Source organism: Terrapene carolina, unplaced genomic scaffold, assembly GCF_002925995.2.
Source record: "Terrapene carolina triunguis isolate 2854851 unplaced genomic scaffold, T_m_triunguis-2.0 Scaffold1016, whole genome shotgun sequence".
NCBI classification, from domain to species: Eukaryota; Metazoa; Chordata; order Testudines; family Emydidae; genus Terrapene; species Terrapene triunguis.
This window is the reverse complement of record NW_020665367.1, coordinates 26,555-47,763: the sequence shown is the minus strand read 5'-3', so window position 1 is coordinate 47,763 and position 21,209 is coordinate 26,555. Positions and strand designations below refer to the sequence as shown.

The following is a 21,209-nucleotide window of genomic DNA, read 5'->3' as shown; positions in this document are numbered from 1 at the left end:
GCCAGAGACGCAGCCCAGGGAGAGCAGATCGTGTGCTGGGAGCAGAGCTGCAGCCACAGAGCCAGGTGTGGTGAGCAAGTGGGACCAGCCAAGGGGGGACCTTGGGCAAAGGGCCCAGCACAGAAAGACACCCCCAGACAAGGGCCCTTGCAGGCCAGACCAGGAGGGGGACCTTAACCCTACGGGGGGCTGACGCTGGGAAGAAGGGTCCCACCACTCAAAGCCCGGAGGTGTGTGGCCACCACCATTGCAAGTGTCCAACCCGCAGCATCCCTGCAGCACAGCCAGGGCCTGAGACGGAAATCTGGGACTAACAAGGAACAGACTGTGAAGTGCCCTGATGTCCAGAGACAATGTTTGTGATGTTCCCTGCCACAAAGCGGGATGATGTGTTTTCCTTTAACCTTTCCCATTTTTCCTTTATTCTTTTCTTTAGATTAATTGTTAATTAAACAACTTGCATTTGTTTTAAATTGTATGGAATAATCAGTGGGTCAGGGAGGTGCCCAGTACAGAGAGAGTACCCCGGAGTGGGGACACCCTAGCCCCTGTCCTAGGTGACCACAGCAGGGTTGGTGGTCAAGCCCCCCAGGAATCCTGGGCCCAGCCTTGTTGGGGTTACGAGGACTCTGCCAGACAGGAGAGTGGAAGGGGAGTCCTCAAGGGCAGGGAGGCCTCTGGGTAAAGGAAGTGGGAGCGAGGACTCAGATCCTTTCGCTAGCCCACTTCACCGGGGTAGTGCAGAAGCCCGGAAAGTTCCCCACAATAGCGGGACCATTCCCCCGCTTACATATGCAGCTTGGGCAACGTAAGCACGGAAACGAGGGGCCCTCTAGTAAGCTACTGCCTGTGATATGTGTACACAGCAACAGAGAGTGGGTACCGGAAAAGGAGGGTAAGCTGGAACTGGTGGCAGTGAGGGAAGGGAGGGGTGTATGTGGCAGGGGATGGTAGAGAAGCAGAGAGACACACCAGTCTTCTCTCACCTGCCTAAAGTTCCTGTAATCACATAGAATAAAGCAGTCAAAGTTTTGGGACATAGGCCACGTCTGTGATCTCTCTCCCTACCCTGCCAGCAGCTACACAACCCAGACATTTCTGAGCGTGACCATTATAAGCATTCCCACTGTAACAACATGTTCAGGAAGAGGGAGGGCTATTTAGAAATCACAGGGCATCCTTTACTTCTACTTCTACTACCACCTCAGCTGCAAACATACCGGCTAACTACAGCTGTCTGGGGGAAGACTCCTCCAAAAAATACCCCATTTCTCTTTATGTTCAAAGAACTAGGAAATTCACTGATTGCTGGAGTGCAGGCGGATCATTCCAGGTGGCTGCTGCCAACCCCAGGGGGGCAGAGTTAAGGTTGTGTGGGCATGTACCTTAACTCTATTTCCTGGTTTTCAGAGGTTTAGGTTTTGCTGAAATCCACTTTCTGGAAGTGCACAAAATACCTCCAGGCAACTTTAACTCTGTGCCAATGGTGGGTTTTTATGTCAGTGACTGCCGACTTTACGGCCCCTTCACACTGCCAGAGGGGTAAAGTTGAAAAGAGGCCTTAGTGCACATAAAGTTTGGGCCAGCTCCCTTGTTTCATGCAAGGGTTTCAAATGAACACTCTCACCAGCCCGTCACCTCCCGCGCTCATAGACGCATCTCCATTTCCCATCCTCAGTCCTTTCTTGGTGCCTATGAACTTCCTCAGAATCTCCTTCAGAATAATGTTTTGTCGAGAGCAAATACTGAGTCTCATTCTCAGCTCAGGAGAAATCTCCATAGGCTGCCAGACGGTTCCTTGTCTACATCTAGAGATAAACAGACTTTTCCTAATTAGCCAACATTTATTGTATCATCATTATCCTTTACTGTAAATGTTATGCTAGTGAAAATTGCTGGACTGATCAGTTTGGAGATTAAATTCCCCTGTATATCCCAGCCTGAGAGCAGGTACGGATCAAGCAAGAGCGGTGTGAGCTGCCCCCATGACCCTCCCACAGACGGTATGTCTACACTGCAATGTAAGCCCAGGGTTCAAACTCCGGTGCAAACCCAACCCTCCACCCCTTCAGTCTACACACAAATTGTGTTAATCCAGGGCTCCCAGGACCCCACGTTGGTGGAGGGTACAGACCTGAGTCAAGCTGGGATCTAGGGTCCAAGCCCTATTTGCAGTGTAGACGCATCCCCACTGGACTCATGCTCTGGGAGATCACCAAAAGTATCCCACAGGCCAACTTTTTTTGTCCTCTGGACAGTCAAGTTTGGTGGACAGTCAAATTTTCCCACCTTGTACCATGAACAAAGGGCTTAGAGCAGCCACATTTTGGGGGGTGCTAGGAAGTCTGGGAGATGGGTGGCTGGACTTGGGCCCACATAATGCAATGTAGACACTGGAGCCCTAGGTTGGGTCCAGGGTTCAGCAATTCCTAACCTGGAGTTACAAAGGAGTGTAGATGTTCAAGCCTTAGGTTAACAAACCCAGGGTCTGCTGACTGGAGTTCTACTGACCCTGGGCTTATATTGCAATGTAGATATACCCAGAGAGAACAGCTCTAGGAATAGGAAGGGAGTTCAGTCCCAACGAGTAATTCACTTCTTGACCTCCATGACTTGATGGTCACAGCAACGGTGCTGAGCCACCACCAGCTTCGGGGGAGAGGGGGAGCGAGGGCAGAGAATGGGCAGGGCCGCAGCCTGGGTTAGGGGAGGCTTAGCCTCCTCTGGCCTATTATACCCACCGCTCATGCACATATTAGTCTGAAAAGGGAAGGATGCAGAGTGTTTCCTACTGTACCTTGTATTTCTGGGCAGCCTCCTCAACGAAAAGCACCTTGTGAGATCCGTGCTCTGCCGATTGCCAGCACGCCACACACGACTTCCCCATCCTCTTCACAGAACAGGTTGAGTTTCTCCTGGTGTCTCATGCACAGCTTCTCTTGTTCTTTCCTTTCCAGGCGTTTGATGGTTTCGATGATATTCGCCAGCTCTCAGTTGGGCCGGAGAGTCCTTTTCTGGATCCAAGCTCGGCAGTTGGGGCAGCACAAAGGTTCGTAATCCCCCTTTCCGCCGGCCTCGCAGTAGTTAGTGATGCAGACTCGGCAGAAGTTGTGGCCACATTCTACATTCACCGGCTCTTTCATATAATCCAGGCAGATGGAGCATTTGGTTTCCTCTTGGATTTCCTGTGCAGGAGTCACTGAGGTCATGTCTGCTTGGATCTCTGGGTTTCTGTTCTCTTTGCCTTCTACTAGACACCAAAAATGATGGACTTAATAAAAACACTGATTTTATGGCTCATTACACCAATCTGTAACCCAATAATCTTCTTCTGTCCTCGGCTGGAGAGGGGTTAACTGCTCACTTCACCTTGAATGGTCTCTTGCAACATGTGTTAACTCCTTATCTGTTCCACCTTGTATTTAGCTACAAAACTCTGAGGTTACATCTACACTACAACAAAAAACCTGCAGCACCAAGTCTCAGCTGATTCAGGATTGCAGTGCTCAGGCTGTGTGGCTACTAAAGTGCAGACATTAAGGCTCAGACTTGGGCTCTGAGACCCTCCCCTTTCCCAGGGGTTCTCAAAATCCAGGATCCGGGCCAAGCCTGGATGTCTACACTGCAATTTCATAGCCCCACAGCCTGAGCCCCATAGTCAGCTGAGTGGGCCAGCCACGTGTCTTTTATTGCAGTGTACGCATATCCTGGGTAGCTTTTCCAGACCTGAAGAAGAGCGCTGTGTAAGCTCAAAAACTTGTCTCTCCTGCCAACAGATGTTTGTCCAATAAGAGACATCACCTCAACCACAGTGTGTAGCATAGATTCATCTGTCAGTAAGGATGCTTCCCGTGTATCTGTTATTCTTTGATACATTCGCGTAATGGATTGAAGGAAACAGAATGAGCCAAAGGGAGGCAAGAAAAGGGAGAAAGGAAGTGAGAAAATACAGGGATATAGACCTAATTTGTGGAATTGATCAGCTTTTAGTTTGACCCTCTATTGTCTTCCACCCCAGGGGTTCAAAAGTTCTGGAACCCATGTTGCTGATTGAAACAAATGAACAATACAGAAGTCAACTATCCATCAACAGCCAGTCACTTTCCTGCTTGGGCCCCAGTTATCAGGTAGTTTTGCATGGTTACTGCCCATAGTTCTTCCATTAGCTCTGTGCAAATAAGTGTTAAATATCTGAAATAAATATCATTTTAAAAGCAGGGCATTTGTGGCCAGCTGCGGCTGAGGAACCCCTTGGCCAACTGACCCCCCCCCCCCACCCCCACACACACACATTTGCACCAAAAACTCTTATTTCAGCCTGTGGTGGGATGTAGCAATTTTCAAGACAATCAGACAGCGCATGTGGAATTTAAAACGCTGAAAATTCTGCTTTCACCAGAAAGCACATTGGTAATCATGGTGCAGTGCCCAACACTCACTCCTATGACATGGCAATATTTAATATTTCACTAAATAATAAAGTATCAGCTAACAGTAAGATCCAAGTTCTCAAACATACCGACATCTTAGAGGGTACCTCATTAATATAAAGGGAAGGGAACCAGCTCATAAAATATCCAGACTAAGGCGGTGAGGTCTAATAATAGCAACCCTCCCAGACCATGCTGCTGCTGGGGAGCTCCTGAGCCCATAAACTATGTTATAAGCCTTCCTGTCGTGTTTGTCAGTGCATAGGTGGGGGCTTTCCTGGAGAACATAACATAAGAACGGCCAGACTGGGTCAGACCAAAGGTCCATTTAGCCCAGTAGCCTGTCTTCCAACAGTGTCCAGTGCTAGGTGTCCCAGAGGGAATGAACAGAACAGGTAATCATCCAGTGATCCATCCCCTGTCGCTCATTACCAGCTTCTGGAAAACAAAGGGTAGGGACAACATCCCTGTTCATCCTAGCTAATAGTCATTGATGGACCTGTCCTCCATGAACATATCTAGTTCTTTTTTGAACCCTGTTATAGTCTTGGCCTTCACAACATCTTCTGGCAAGGAGTTCCACAGGTTGACTATGCGTTGTGTGAAGAAATACTTCCTTTTGTTTGTTTTAAACCTGCTGCCTATTAATTTCATTTTCCAATTCCATTATATCTTTTTTTGAGATGGGGCGACCACATCTGCACGCAGTACTCAAGATGTGGGCGTATCATGGATTTATAGCGGGGCAATATGAAATTTTCTGTCTTATTAGCTATCCCTTTCTTAATGATTCCCAGTCAGTGCTGACAGCTGCTGCAGGCTGAAGCCGTGTATCTAGAAACAGGGGAGTTGACAGGCGGAGGAGTATGAAGGAGGTGCTGAGTGTATAGAGCTGCCTGTGTTGGGTCTGTGGTATATACCAATAAGGATTGCGGTTCCCAGGGTCTGACAGCCTTTCGCTACCAGGAAATTCACTCTGAAAAATTAAATAAATAGAATAGAATGGGCCTGGCTGGTGGGGGTGGAGTCAGCTTATGGGAAAGACAGGATCTAAGCATTCCCTTTAGGAACATAGGCCCAGATCAAGGGATTTAGGCACCTTTGAGGATCTAAGGACCTACAGGACTAAATCCCCCTCTGGGATGGTCAATCTTTACCAGCATTTCCTGGTACTGCTACCCAATCCTAGGAAATCTTGGAGATTTCCCTCAAAAATAAACCAAAGTGTCTTCATTTCTAGCACTTTTCCCATTCAGGAATGCTTTACTGAGTTATGTAATTAATCCTATTTGGGCTTGTAGCCTATAGGGCTATTCTGTTTGCTTGCCCATATATCTTTTCTTATGAGTTTGATCATTTGTTACATTAGAAGTATGTTCTTTGTTATTACAATAGGTTTATTATAGAGGGTCCTTGCAAATTCTCTGTAGCCTGATTCTGGGCCAAGAACCTTATTATGTTCTGATCAGATCATAGAATATCAGGGTTGAAAGGGACCTCAGGAGATAATCTAGTCCAACCCCCTGCTCAGAGCAGGACTAATCCCCAGACAGATTTTTGCCCTGGATCCCTAAATGGCCCCCCTCAAGGATTGAACTCACAACGTGGGGTTTAGCAGGCCAGTGCTCAAACCACTGAGTTATCCCTCCCCCTAATGAATTGGTAAGCCTGTAACCCACATTATCTATTAATCTCCCATAAAATCAGGCAATATCCTGTTAATCCGTAGCTGAAAATACAACCTACATCACAGGGAAATGCCCTGATGATCCATTGTTATTTCTCCTTGAGCTTGGAGCATATCCTTGGCTCTGCACAACAGATGGTCCCTTCCCCAACTGCTGAGGGAACTTGGAATCCACTGTGGAATTGGAACCTCTGCTCAACCAGCGCTTTGGATCAATGTGGTTAAAGCAAAGTATCTTGACAGTAAAAAACATCTGAAGCAAGATCTGCTGAATGCAAATCAGACTACGATAAGCGTATCTCCTAATCTCTGCCATTCAAATAAGATTTCTCACTTCAAGAGTCACCTTCCCCACTCCTGGGCAGCGTGGGGATCTGAGCCACAGCCAGCTGAGGTCTATAGAAAGACTCCAGGGCCCAAGATATTTGGGTGCCTAACTCCTATGTGATTTAGGCACCTAAGCACCTTGAGGATGCTGGAGCAGGAGCTCAGAGACAACCTGAGTGATTGCAGCAGGCTCCCAGCTAGTCCTGTGGTCACGATAGAGGAGATGGGAGAGCTTTAGAGGATGAAGGTATCTTGTGGGAGAGACCCCAGCCCCTCTCCTCTCTATCCCTGATGCAATTTGAGCGGAGAATCTCGACACATATTCCTCTCCCCTCCACATGCTCAGATTTAGGGTAAGGGAGACACATGCCCATAAAAGAGTAAGGCCCACAAGGTATTCAAGCACCTAACTCCCATTGAAACCAAAGGGAGTTAGGCACCTTTGAGGATCTGGGCCAAACTCCTTTTTCCCCAGGGGTAGGAGCAAGTCATTTGGGGGCTGAAGGACCTAGTTTGGTTCCCTATTAATAATCATGATGTCTGTCCCGAGGCCTGTACACGGGGCCTTGACTATGCTCCATCGAGGCTTCGAGATTTGGATCGAGCAGGCTAAACAGAGCACAACGTGGCAGGATACTTCATAAACTACTACTTCTTCTTTCACACGGCTTGGGTAGGTAGCAACAACGACAAAGGTATATCTAAGTTTGATAGCCAGCACATTGCCGCAGCAGGGAGCTGATGAATGTCCTTCAGGCCCCCGGGCAAAAGAACGAAGGGAACATTCAGCTATGACGTGCTCTATCGTTTGGGCCTGGTAACCAGTCGCATACAGGTGTTTGCCTCATTTTCCATCTAAAGGGGGTTTATCCACATCTCCCATTTCTAAACTGACAAAGGGGGACACTGTTTGTCTGGCTGCAGCTACCATTCCCTGTAACCCATCTTGAGGGCAAAGAACGTTTCAATGAAAAAAAGAAAAAAAAAGGGCAAACAAACAAGAAGCAACTCTTTTTCTGATCACTTCTGAGTTTATTTCTGGATTTAATGCTACATGGCCCAGACAAGAGAGCCCTTTAGCATCCCCTAGAGACCCTGTTCTAAAAACCCTTTGGTCCCAGATTATGTGAATCATTTTTAAAAAAAAAGAGAGAGAGAATTTGCTAAAATAACCCTGCCTAATGTCCACCAAACCCTCTTTGTAGCTGCGGATTCTTAATTTCTAAAGGGCAGGAAATCCTGTAAAATACGAAACGGTGCTGTAAAGAAAGAGAAATGCTTCAAGTGGCAAGTCATTCATTGATGTTATTATGTAGTATTGGAACTGTGTTAGCACGTGCCAGTACAAGTCTGGGCTCTGGGGCCCCTGGTGCTGTATTTCAAGACATCCCCTGCCCTGAAGAGTTCACAATCTGTGTAGATGAGGAGAGAAAGCAGGTGGACACAAACAAAGTAGGACGGACTCAGGAATCAGCATGTTTAGCGCAATAAGCAGCCACTGCACAGCCGCGGCCTGGCCCCTTGCCCCTAAAATAAACAGATTAATCTGTACAGTACAGAAACTTCAGCCCTATTCACAAAGTGACTGATACTCCAAAGCCACCCGCTCCAAGGGGCTCTGCCCTCTCTGCTCCCCTCCAGTCAAACATCTTCCCAGCCTGCCCAGCACTATTGACCATCCTTGTAACCCAAAGAGTGACTAGGGCAGCAGGGGACAGGCTAGTTCTTTAGCTGGAAGGCGAGGAACAGAATTCCAGCTCCTCCCTGGCTGGCCGTCCCTAGCCACCAGGGCCCACACAGGCCTAGATCCCTCCGCAGCTCCCAGCTTCTCTCCAGGCAGAGAGAAAGTGGCTCATTCTGGGCTCTCTCACTGGGAGAGTTTCTAGTGGGTGAAGGGGAGCAGAGTGGCTGGGGACTCAAGATCATACCTGGGGGCACAGGGGCAGTGAAGAGCACGGCAGCTGGAAACTATTTACCTCTTTTCAGGAAGTCGGACAAGGAACAAACAACATTATCCCTTTTTGTGGGCTGGGGGGTGGCTGCCTGGGCCGAATGGGGCTCTGTTCCCCTTACAGGGTAGGTGGCACGGGCTGGATAGTAGTGGATCGGCCTGCGGGGTTGACAAGTGTATGGCCTCGGTTTCATTTGTTGCACGATAGTGAGCCAAGAGTTGCCTGAGACAGGGGTTGCGCGCTCTGCTGAGGCAGCAGCTAGGTTTAATTCAGTGCTGCTTACTCTTTCTGGAATGTGGAGAAACCCTGGGGGTGCAACGCCGACATGACTGTCACCTTTTTGGGGAAAATGACGGTTGGAGACGTGGCTTCGAAACCTCACTTCTGAAGGAGCCAGTCTGAGCCAGGACACCTTTCCCACCACCCAGAAGAAAGGGAGGACTCTCTCCCCAGTGAAAGAGGCCCTCAGATAGCGGAAGATGAGGGACTTGTGATCAGCATCGAAAAATGCCACCTGCCCCCCTTCATAGTCCAGAGAAACCCGGATCCTCTGGGGGACCCAGCTCAGAGACAGGGGGATTTCTTCAGGTGAGGTGAGTGCCCAGTACTCACCTCTGCGCAGAGCTACAGCGCAGATCCCTTCCTCAGGACTATATTTGACCGGTCCCTTCCTCTTCACCGACTCTCTGGCTACCCCCACGGCCCAGCCTCCCCCTTCGCCCACCTCCAGCTCCCAGTAACATCTCCCCGAGGTGAATCCCTCACAGCCCAGCACGCAGAGAGAAGAATCAAATCTCTTGGGATTGTGGGGCAGATCCTGCCGGGCGTCTCCATATTTCACATGTTTCCAATCCTCAGACAGGACAAGTTTGGGATGAGCCGTGTCTGGATCCAGAGTCACATTCACTGGGGAGAGAGAGAATCAGAGCGTTAGGGGCAGAGCTCAGCCCTGGGGGAGGCTGGGACCATTTCTCACACTCCCCAGTAGCCCTGTCCTGGCAGGGGCCCTCCCTGATTTCCTGCCTGTCTCAGGTCCCAGGGAACTGCTCCTGCTGGGGGCTGAGCGGCCATTTCATGGCAGCTCCCTTCTGCCAGGCACTAGGAGGCACTGTAAGAACTGACTCTGCTTCTGCTCCTACCGGGGCTGCTGCACCCCCACAGCTAGGACGGGAGTGGGGGCAAAGTTGAGTGAAAGAGGAAGCGTTTTCAGCTGTCCACTGGGGAAACCCTCTTGCTAGCCCAGAGGGAAGGGGAGAGGAGGGGGCAGCATGAGGAAATGGAAGTGACAATGGGTGGAAGGAGAGACCCACCGCCTATGGGGAAGGAAGACAGCGGGAACCCCATGGAAGGGCACGCAGCCCGTGGAACGGCGGGAAGTGTGGGAATACGGCATCAGAGTCCAGGAGGAAAAGACAAGAAAGCAATGGGACTGGAGGAGAGAGAATGATGGGAGTCATGCCCCAAGGAGACACTGGGGGATGATCAGGCCGGCCAGCCCCCGCCCCATCCCAAAAGAGGGTGGAGACATCACACCACTGACTCCCAGCCCATCTGTACATCACCCCTACTGTTTAGAGCCTCTCCACCCAGCCCCTTTCCTACAAGTCTCTGGAGGTGGGAAACTGGCTCTGTTTGATCCCAGAATTTTCTTCTGCAAGTGAATTCGGATCCGCAAACCCGTCTCCTCTTTGGTTCTTCTCATTGTTACAATATCCCTGGGAAAACTTACCCTTTTCACCTACGTTTTCCATCTCCTTTGCCAAAAATTGACTCCCTTCCATCACCAGCCCAAATACCAGCGTGTCTAGAGAGAAGACAGGGGGAGAAGAGATGCGTTTTCATACTGATGTGCTTTATTTCTGTGACACAAACACGGGAAGGGAGCTCAGATACCCAGAGAGAGAAACAAAGGAAGAGAGCGTGAATAATAAATTTCACTCTTATTGTTGTTGGTTCTCTATCGTATTTTCTCTTCCCTTGGTCCTTCCTGGGAATGTATAACCTATTCTTTTACTATTATTGAGTTGGGCTTGACATCAACACTGTCCTCCCACAGTGACATTTTGATTTGCTCTTCTTAATACCTTTGAATTCCCTCAGAATCTTCTCCAAATCGATCCTTTTCTGGGAGAAATCACCGATTCTCTTTTCCAGCTTGGAAGGACTCTCCACCACTGCCTGGGCCTTCCCTTTCTCACACCTAGAAAGAAACAGGCTTTGCTAAGGAATCGCAGTTTGCAGTGTAATTATTTCTTTTAGGCATGACTCCTTCGCATTCGTTATGTTCTGATCATCTTGGAAGTGAAAGCTGTGGAGTCGAGCAGCCTGCTGGATAACTTGCTCTACTTGGGGCAGGTAGGCCCAGATCCACAAAGTTACTTGGGGCAAAACCCCAGATTTTGGTGTCCACGTCCCGATTTTAGGTGCCACAATCCACCAGCCCCAGCTGCTGCCAAACCCTACAGGCACTTAAATTCGCTCAGCACCGACATTTTCGTAGGTGCCTATGTTCTTGCTTCTCATCAGGCGCCCGGATGCCCAGGCCCCAGAGCGATCCACTAACTGGGGGAAGAGAGGCGTTCCTCTGCCTAAGCCTCCCGTGGGGCCCAATTCGGTAATCATGCTCAGACATCACCTCTGCTGGATTGGGTCCCTATTGGCTTAGGTGGCACGTGAGTCTTCCATTTGGGGAGGCTCACATGTGACCACCGGAAGCTGCCTAGAAGTGGGGCGGGGGCCACTGATGGCTGGACCATGCCCCTGAGTCCCCGCCCCTATTTGGCCTCTTCACCCCGAGGTCCCGCCCTGGCTCTGCCATGGCCCCATCACTTTTTCCTGCCTTAGGCAAGCAACCCGGGGGGGGGGGGGGAGGGAAGGGGCAGAGAGGAGCAAGCGGTGGGCAGGGAGAGGCCTCGGGGGAAGAGAGACACAGGGTGGCGGAAAGAGGCAGAGCGAGGGCAGGGCCATGGGGGAAGAGGCCGAGTGGGGGTGGGGTGGAGCGCAGGCAGGGCCATGGTCCAGGCACCAGTGGGGGACCCCTCCACACTTCTATGGAGCTTTGCTTCTGGTTCTCCAAAGGCAGTGACTGGCCAGCACGCCTCCGGATGCATGGCCGGCCTTTTTGGGGAGGCTCAGCCTTCCCTGGCCTCTTATACGCACCACCCATGCCTATCGGAGAACTTACACAAAATGGCTGTGGGGAGAAGAGACTCCTTCAGAACTTCTAGCCCAGTGATTACAGAAGTCACCTGGGATATTGGAAACCCCCAGTTCAAGTACTCCCTCCAACTGAGGGGAGGAAAGGGTTAGGCCCAGACTGTCAAACATATTTATGTGCCTATCTTCCACTGAAATTAATGGGAGTTAGGGGCCTAAATACCTTTGCGGTTCTGGGCCCCAGGAGTCTAAGTCTGGTGCTATTCAGGCTCCTAAGGCACTTGGGCACTTTTGAAAACTGTATCGTCAATCTTTTGTTTTCAATTTTTTTTTCCAATTGGAAAAAAAAGCAAAATACTCTCGAAACCTAAGTAAATAAATGAAAATGGGTGAATTAAGGAAAATGAAACGCTGCTTTTTGAAGCTTGTGGAATGACAATGACTTTGCCATGTTTGTATTTCTTTCCCCATGTTTTTTTTTTAAATCATAAGAACATAAGAATAGCCATACAGGGTCAGACCAAAGGTCCATCTAGCCCAGTGTCCTGTCTTCCGACAGTGGCCAACGCCACGTGCTTCAGAGGGAATGAACAGAACAGGTAATCATCAAGTGATCCATCCCCTGTCTCCCAATCAACTCTACCCATCACGTTTTTAAGCAGGGAAGGGTAGTGGCTGGGAAGATGCGTGTGCAAGCCCTTTCCAAGCATCGCGCGGGATCAGAGGGAGTGAGGAGCCATGTACCTGCTCAAGATGCTTCTGATATCCTAGAGGGGGGAGAGAGAGAAAGAAAAGGAGCTCAGTGTCAGAGTGACATGAATCAGAGCTAATAAATTATCTTGGTTCCCATTTATTTTTTTATTTATCTCATAAGTAAACTAGAGCAACAGAGCCTAGACAAACCTACTCTAAGGTTCGTGCACAACTGGCTGAAAAACCGTACTCAGGGAGGAGTTATCAATGGTTCATAATCGAGCTGGAAGGGCATATCAAGTGGGGACCCACAGGGATCTCTCCTGGATCCAGTTCTATTCAATATCTTCATAAATTATTTGGACAATGGCAGAAAGAGTACACTTATAAAGTTTGTGGACGATACCAAGCTGGAAGGGGTTGCAAGTACTTTGGAGGACGGGATTAGAATTCAAAATGATCTGGACAAACTGAATTAAATAGGATGAAATTCAATAAGGACAAATGCAAAGTACTCCATTTAGGAAGGAACAATCTGTTGCACACATACAAAATTGGAAATGACTGCCCAGGAAGGAGTACTGCGGAAAGGGATCTGGGGGTCAGAGTGGACCACAAGCTAAATATGAGTCAACAGTGTAACACTGTTGCAAAAAAAGCAAACATCATTCTGAGATGTATTAGCTGGAGTGTTGTAAGCGAGACATGAGAAGTAATTCTTCTGCTCAACTCCGTGCTGATTAGGCCCCTACTGGAGTATTGTGTCCAGTTCTGGACAACACACTTCAGGAAAGGGGTAGACAAATTGGAGAAAGTCCAGAGAATAGCAACAAAAATGATTAAAGGTCTAGAAAACATGACCTATGAGGGAAGATTGAAAAAAATTGGGTTTGTTTAGTCTGTAGAAGAGAAGACTGAGAGGGGACATGATAACCATCTTCAAGTATGTAAAAGGTTGTTATAAAGAGAAGGGTGATAAATTGTTCTTAACCACCGAGGACAGGACAGGAAGCAATGGGCTTAAATTGCAGCATGGGAGGTTTAGGTTGGACATTAGGAAAAACTTCCTAACTGGCAGGGTGGTTAAGCTCTGAAACAAATTACCTAGGTTGTGGAATCTCCATCATTGGAGGTTTTTAAGGAAGTTTAGACTAACACCTGTCAGGGATGGCCTAGATAATACTTGGCCCTGCCTCCATGCAGGGGACAAGACTACATGACCTCTCGAGGTCCCTTCCAGTCCTACTTTCTATGATTCTATTTAACAGTGTCATTTCAGGGATATCCTCTGTAGCTAACTGCTTAGTTAACTGCACTTCCCTGTCACAATCACTTTGGAACACAAATATGTGTAACAGTAATTAATAATTATTATCCTCATGCCCAGATCTGTGTTTGAATGAAGTAGCCACACAGGACTGGGTATTTGGCTACACACTATCCCAATGCTGCTCAGTTGGTGTAGTAGTGGTTAGGATATCTGCCTTCTAAGCCCTTCTCCTGGGTTCTTTACCCAGCCAGCAGAAGGCAATGATGTCTGTAGGAGAGGACGTTTGGCCTTGTGGCAAAGCACTCGACTGAGGTGCAGGAAATCTCCATTCAGCTCTTGGGCACAGACATAGTTGCACTCACAAGGGACGGCTACACTGCAATCCGATGTGCGACTGCAGCATGTGGAGACGTACTTGAGCTAGCTTCGATCGAGCTAGCTCCAATCAAAATAACTGCTGCAGCAGCACGGATTATACACCCAGCCGGGACCCTGGGTATGTACTTGAGCAGTGAGTCCATGGTTCCACCTGCACTGCCCTGGTTTCACGGCGATTGTTATTGGAGCTAGCTAGATCAAAGCTGGCTCAGGCATGTCTACATGAGCTTCAGTCACACCCCTGCTTGCAGCACAGACATAGCCTTAATCTCTCTGGGTCTCAGTTCCCTACTCACAGGAGGAGGAAAATTCATTAATAGCAACAGAGAGAATTTGTTTAAAAAATACACACCATGAGTTCTATACTGAGGTTTCAATTTTGCATTCCATGACTCGTGAGTTTTATCCTGTACCCCTTCCCCAAATGCCTCGCAAGAATTGGGGTTCTCACCTGCAGGAATTCACTCGCGGGCTGCTGGCACTTCCCCTCCATCTCACTGATCAGCTCATTGAGACGGGAAATTTCCACTGAGAGTTTGGTGACATTTTCATTCTGCATCTTCACAATCTCCTTGTCCAGGCCTCCCAATTGAGCCAACAGGAGTCGCTCTTGTTCCTCCAGGAGCTGGCGTAATTGCCGAATTTCAGACATGATTTTCCGTCTCTCAGCATCTGTCTTCTCCTGTAACGGACAGACACAAATAAGGAAAAGGTAGGGCAGGGGACATGTCGTGGGATACCTTGCACCAGATGTAAATTAACTAGGGCTGTCAAACGATTCAAAAAATTAATTGCAAGATTAAAAAAATTAATCACAGTTTTAAACAATAATAAAATACCAATTTAAATCTATTATAAATATTTTTGGATGTTTATTTCAATTACCACGCAAATACAAAGTGTACAGGTCTCACTTTACATTGTTATTTTTTATTACAAATATTTGCACTGTTAAAAAAAAGATAAACAAAAGATAGTGCAATCTAGAAGTCAAAGCATGAAGGGGCATACGAATGTTTAGCATATCTGACACATAAATACCTTGCAACGCTGGCTACAAAATAAGAAGCAAGCAGCATTATCTCCCGTAAAGATAAACAAATTTGTTTGTCTTAGCGATTGGTTGAACAAGAAGTAGGACTGAGTAGACTTGTAGGCTCTAAAGTTTTACATTGTTTTATATTTGAGTGCAGTTATGTAAAAAAAAAATTCTACATTTGTAAGTTGAGCTTTCATGATAAAGAGATTGCACTACAGTGTTTGTATAAGGTGAATTGAAACACTATTTCTTTATCTTTTTTAGAGTGCAAATATTTGTAATGAAAAATTATAATATAAAGTGAGCACTGTACACTTTGTATTCTGCATTGTAATTGAAATCAATATATTTGAAAATGTAGGAAACATCCAAAAAATATTTATAATACTTTTAAATTGGTATTATTGCTATTATTGTTTAACAGTGCGATTAAAACTGCGATTAATCGTGATTAATTTTTTTAATCGAGGTAACTCAAAACAAATTAATCGCTTGAGTTAAGTGCGATTAATTGACAGCCCTAAAATTAACATATTTCCATTGACCCCTATGGCCAGGTGTGCGCATTCAGGAGAATTTCATTGCCACTTGTGAAATGTCAACAGGGCCTTTTGACAGAAACTCCCCCCACGCCACTAGATCAGTGTTTTCCCCTAAAGCTTCCTGCTTTGGTCGTAATGTCTCTTAACGTTGTCTTGGCCCTAATTTGTCTTTCTGCTGCCTCTTCATGTATAATCTGATCAATGGGCTCCAACAGTCCAGATTCTTCCAAGAGCAGGTTTCAGAGCTACACGGGCAGCGGCTTATTGGGACAGATCGAAACAAACAATTTAGGAGAATCACGATGCTCATGCAGAGACGAAAGAGAGACACACACCAGACATGCCAAACCCGCGGAAAAAAATGCAGACATTGGGCTTATTTTAGGCTTAATTGTCTTGTGAGTTGCTTGTTGGCTAGTTTTTGGCTTGTAGCTTGTTTGACTTGTTGCTTGTTGTATCTTGTTGCTTCTGTTTTTTGATCAATTCTCGGCAAGCAGGGGCAAGGGGCAAGCAGGGGCAAGGGGAAGAGAGAGTCGGGGTGCACAGCAGGCCCACCACAGTCCCAGACTGCACGCCGGGGGGATCTAGTCACATAGAGTGTTGGGGTTCTTAGGGATTGGCTTGTTTTTGGCCTTGTTTTGAAACGGGATTAGCTTGATTTTTGACTTACTGTGAAAGTCGGGGTGCTTATTTACCACGTGAAAGTGGGCAACTGTGACATACACACAGCTGCAAACATGCATGCAAAGAGAAAGAGAGGAACAGAGCAACTGTGCAAACCCAAGAGACACACCCTGGAACAGGGCCACTTGCCCCATGCGCTGAAGAGTGTGGGGCTATGCCAGAGGTCCCCAAACTGTGGGGCGCTCCCCCCAGGGGGGCAGGGAGAAGCCTTCAGGGGGTGCAGCGGGGCCTGGGCCAGCCCCCATGGGAGCCAGCGAGGGAGCGCCACCCAGCCCCTCCCTGCCCCCAGCTTTGCTCCAGTCCCACCTGCAGCAGTAGCCCCAGCTCACAGCCCCGCACCTGGCCCTGCCCCCAGCCTCAGCGCAGCTCTGCTTTCGGCCCCGCCCCCAGGCCCTGGCCGCAGCTCCAGCCCCAGCTGTGGCCCCAGCCTCCGCCCCGTTACCCCACCCGCATCCTCTCTCCCCCCACACCCAGAGCCACGGCCCCACTCCCGGCAGGGGCAGGCATGGATAAGGGGGGTTGCAACACTCAAAAGTTTGGGGACCACTGGGCTAAACTAATCCAGATTTTGGAAGAAGCCCCACCTGAGGGGAATCAGGCAATTGCCGACAAAGAACAGATAGAGGTGGCTGTGCTCAGGGAATGGATAGTGCAAAGAGGAAGGCCATGTCTACATGTACAGCCCTCTATGCTCTCCTGTCAGCATAAGAAAAGCAGTCCCGCGAGCAGCATAAGCTATGTCGGCGGGAGAAGCGCTGTGAACATGTCAGTGTAACTGACATCGCTCAGGGGGGTGGAACATTCATGCCCCTGAGCGACAGAAGTTTTGCTGACCTAGGTGGCAGTGTAGACATAGCTGCAGAGGAAGGCTCCAGCAGGACCATGACACCAGGAAGCTAGGAGGGTAAAGCCCAGTGAGCAGGAGGCTCAGGGCGCTGAGAAACCCTGACTGTGTTTGGGAGTGGGTGTCAGAGCTCCAGTGAGGGGGAACATTTGGGAGATCAGACCAGAATGGAAGAAGAGCCCTAGGGGGGTGAGAGAAAGTGCCCGAGCTAAATATCTTCCATAGCTGGTCAGGATATTAGACAGGCACGGTAGGTGAGGTGACATCTTTTAGTGGACCAGCTTCTCAAAAGCTTGTATGTTGCACCAACAGAAGTTGGTCCAATAAAAGATATTACCTCATCCACTTTCTCTCTCTCTCTCGAGCTAAGTGTGGACTTTTTCTTTGTGTTGTTCTAATGGACTTTAGTTTGGGACTCTGGCTTGTTGTAAACTGGTTCTGGTATGAAACTAGGGGTACCATTTACCAGAGAAAGCCTCTGTGAGTTCTTAAAGGACCCTGAAGAGAGGGAAAAATGGAGGGGGGGGACTTCAGAAACACCCCTAGTCAGTATGCAGTAGTCGTGTTATTCCGCCCTTCCACCCCACCACACAGCATACCACCACCTCCTATCTACAGAGTCATAACAGGCACCTACCAGGTATTCCTGGCTTTTCCCCTCCTCGGCCTGTCTGTATTTGAGGAGTTTTTCTCTCTCTTCCTTCAGGGTCTGCAGTTGTGTCCAGATTTGTTCCTGAGCAAAGAAACGTGGTATGTGATCTGTTCTGCTGGGAGGGGCATCCTGGGTGTCTTCTTCACAGAAAATAATTTAAATAAACAAAACCTATGGATCCGATTCAGACTTTAGAAAGAATTTACACAATGTATTCAACTTTACAGGAGTTGCTGGTGCTGTTTGGAGGAAAACTCACTTCCTAGAGCTTTTGAACGTAACCAGATTTGCATCTCACAATTTACTGGATTGTTTTACTGGTTAGCAATATTATAACCCTGGTCTGGATAATCCATGTAACCCAGAGGCTCTGAATAGTCTGCTGTGCTGGTTTATGATTGGCCAGGATGTTTTGGAAGGAAGAATTGGGTTATTACTCTTTGGAGCCTGAAATGACTGGCACAGACAGAGGCAGAATAAATTCCTCTCTGGTTGGGCTGTTTTTCTTTTTCCAGTGAGAGGCTACCAGCAGCTGAGCAGCTACTAGCAGATGAGAGATTAATTCTTCATTTCCTTGGGTTGATTGAAATACTTCCCTGATGGTTGTATTTTCTAATGGACAACCTACCCCAAATTCTCAATTATTGAGGGACAGTCTTCACTCATTGATATATTTGCTTTCCACAACCCACTCTCTGTATATCTTTTCATGAGTGATGTATCCAAATACTTGGATGCTAATATCTAAACTGTATTGTTAATTTTATTCACCAACATTTGGATTATTGCTGATTATGTGCTATCTGTATCTTATGACTTTTAAAACAAACTGTATTTGTGGATAATCTAAGCACTATACCCAGATGAACAGACACACTTTTCTTAACCTGTGTACTATGTAATTTTTTAACATCAGCTTTAATACCTTTTTTAAATGTCCTGTTCCTACAGAACCTGGTTACAAAGAGAGCTGTTAAACAGGCAAAAGGCAGCATGACTTAGGTCTAACTCACAGACCCTAGGGTGACAGATGTCCCTATTTTATAGGGACTGTCCTGACAGTAAGGGCTTTGTCTTACATAGGACTCTATTACCCCCCACCCTGCTTTTTCACACTTGCCATCTGGTCACCCTAACAGGCCCCGTACACCAAAAATAAATCCTTTAAAGTAAAGAACACAGATTAGTAATTCCAAGGTCAGATTTTATCCAATTCCTGCCATCTGGGTTTGGGATCGTTGATGGTGTTTTCCTACCTTGTACTCCTGGGCAGCCTCCTCGATGGGAATCACAGGGTGGTCTCGGTGAGCCTTGGATCGGTCACACACCACGCAGATGGGGCTTTGATCCTCCTCACAGAACAGTTTCAGAGGCTCCTGGTGCCTCTCACACACTCGCTCCGCCTCTGGCTCTTTCCCCGCTTGTAACTTCAACTGTTTCACTAGCTCCACCATGTTCGCCAGCTCCCTGTTGGGCCTGAAGTTTCTCCGCTGGGCGGTTGCTCTGCACTGGGGGCAGGAGAAGTTGGGCTCCGACTCCCCCCAGCACTGGTCGATGCAGGCCCGGCAGAAGTTGTGCCCGCAGTGGATAGACACCGGGGCTTTGAAATACTCCAGACAGATGGAACAAGTGGCTTCATCCTGGAGTTTTTGCACAGCGGCCATCGCTCCCTGCACTGCAGATGTGTGGGACCAGGTTAGTTTCACTTCTCTGGTACAGCCCAGCTGCAGGTTTCATTTCCTGGCTCCGTCTCATTGGCTGAGCTATCTGAGAATCCCAGCCCCTGGGGGCTCTGCTCTAGTGATCCTGGCTGTGCTGGGAGCTGTGTGATTGTGCTGGTGGACAGCCCCGTTCAGTCCTAGAGAGGAGAATACATCTCTCTGGTACTTTAGCCCAGTGGTTCTCAATCAGGGGTGTGTACCAGGGGGTACACCAACTCCTCTAGATATTTGCCTAGTTTTACAACAGGCTGCATTAAAAGCACTAGCAAAGTCAGTGCAAACTAAAATTTCAAATAGCGACATGTTTATACTGCTCTATATACTATACACGGCAATGTAAGTAAAATATTTTATATTCCAATTGATTTACTTTATAATTATAAAGTAAAAAGGAGAAAATGTCAGCACTTTTTCCGAAGAAGTGGGTTGTAGCCCACGAAAGCTTATGCTCTGATAAATTTGTTAGTCTCTAAGGTGCCACAAGTACTCCTGTTCTTTTTGCGGATACAGACTAACACGGCTGCTACTCTGAAACCAGCACTTTTTCAGTAACAGTGTGGCTGTGACACTTTTGTGTTTTTACATCTGATTTTGTACGTTTTTAAGTGGTACGCTTGGGGGTAGGCAGGACAAATCAGACTCTTGAAAAGGGTACAGTAGTCTGGAAAGGTTGAGAGCCACTGCTCTAGGGGGGTTGGTGAAACTGCACCTGGAAGAGGAAATGCAATTGCTGTGGGGAAGCAGGTCCTGGCTGGAGATGCTAGCTACAGGACCTGGAAGGGGATACAGCGTTCCAGCCACTGCATCTTACTGTAATGGGAGAAATACATTTGAAGCTGAACCGGTGACAGGGTTGCGATGTAAACTCCACTGAAATGGAGAGTTCTCTCTGCCCCCGTCAGACCTCTGCACCCCTCCCTCCAGCTCCTGGGACTTCCTCATGGAAGTGGTCACACCTAAGGAATTGAAGAATGGATCTCTCATCCACTAGGAGCTGCTCGGTTGCTGGCAGCCTCTCACTGGAAAAAGAAAAACAGCCCAACCAGAGAGGAATGGCATAAGAATCAACCTCTGCATTTTGTATCTTCGTTCCACCCCTTGCCCAATCTCCTCATGAGAGCCTACCCCGCCTTCTCCTGTTGGAATGACACCAGCGAAAGGCCCTTCAGCATGTTTCATCCCTGGGACATGACTCCCTCCGCTGAAATCACAGCAGCATTAATGTCAGGATTTTGCAACCTTCTTCGTTTACGCGGGAGGAGGGGGGAGAATCCATGACTCCCCAACAGAGTGCAGCCAGAAATGGCCTGCTGCAAAATTCTCCATGTGCAACTCCACTTCCGGCCACGTAACCATAAAGGACCAAAGTGTTTTCCCAAAATGCACTACGAGGTAGGGTGGCCAGGTGTCTGGTTTTCGACCGGAAAGTCCAGCCAAAAAGTGGACCTGACTGTGTCCGGTCAGATCTATTGACCGGACACCTCAAGTCCAGTTACTGCAGGCAGGGGAGGCGCTGAGTCATCACCCACACCAGCCCCTACTCAGCTGAAGCTGCCTCCTACCTGCATCAGGCAGCTGCAGGTGAATCCCTCCCGACCCACTCAGGGAGGGGGAAGAGGGGAAGAGCAGTGAGCAAGGAGGGGAGGGGGAAAGAGAAGTGAACAGGTGATGTGGCCTCAGGAGGAAGGAGCGGGGCAGGGGCGAAGCCTTGGGGGAAGAGGCAGGGCAAGGGTGAGGCCTGGGGGAAGGGGCGAAGCAGGGAAGGTTCCGATACTCCTGCTAGTGTGTCCGGTTTTTATATATTACAAAGTTGGCAACCCTACTGCGAGGGTTG

The 21,209-nt window shown here is 48.3% G+C and overlaps 1 protein-coding gene across 1 annotated transcript; it reads right to left on the bottom strand.

Moving 5' to 3' along the window:
- Positions 1-7,486: 7,486 nt before the first annotated feature.
- LOC112120688 (E3 ubiquitin-protein ligase TRIM7-like) lies at positions 7,487-19,336 on the bottom strand. The gene is made up of 7 exons (XM_024219821.3): positions 18,911-19,336; positions 17,640-17,735; positions 14,345-14,575; positions 12,297-12,319; positions 10,481-10,596; positions 10,126-10,200; positions 7,487-9,302 (listed from the first exon to the last, which is right to left on the bottom strand). The coding sequence occupies exons 1-7, from the start codon at positions 19,316-19,318 to the stop codon at positions 8,413-8,415; spliced, it is 1,839 nt and encodes a 612-aa protein (XP_024075589.2). The 5' UTR covers positions 19,319-19,336; the 3' UTR covers positions 7,487-8,412.
- Between the last annotated feature and the right edge of the window lie 1,873 nt (positions 19,337-21,209).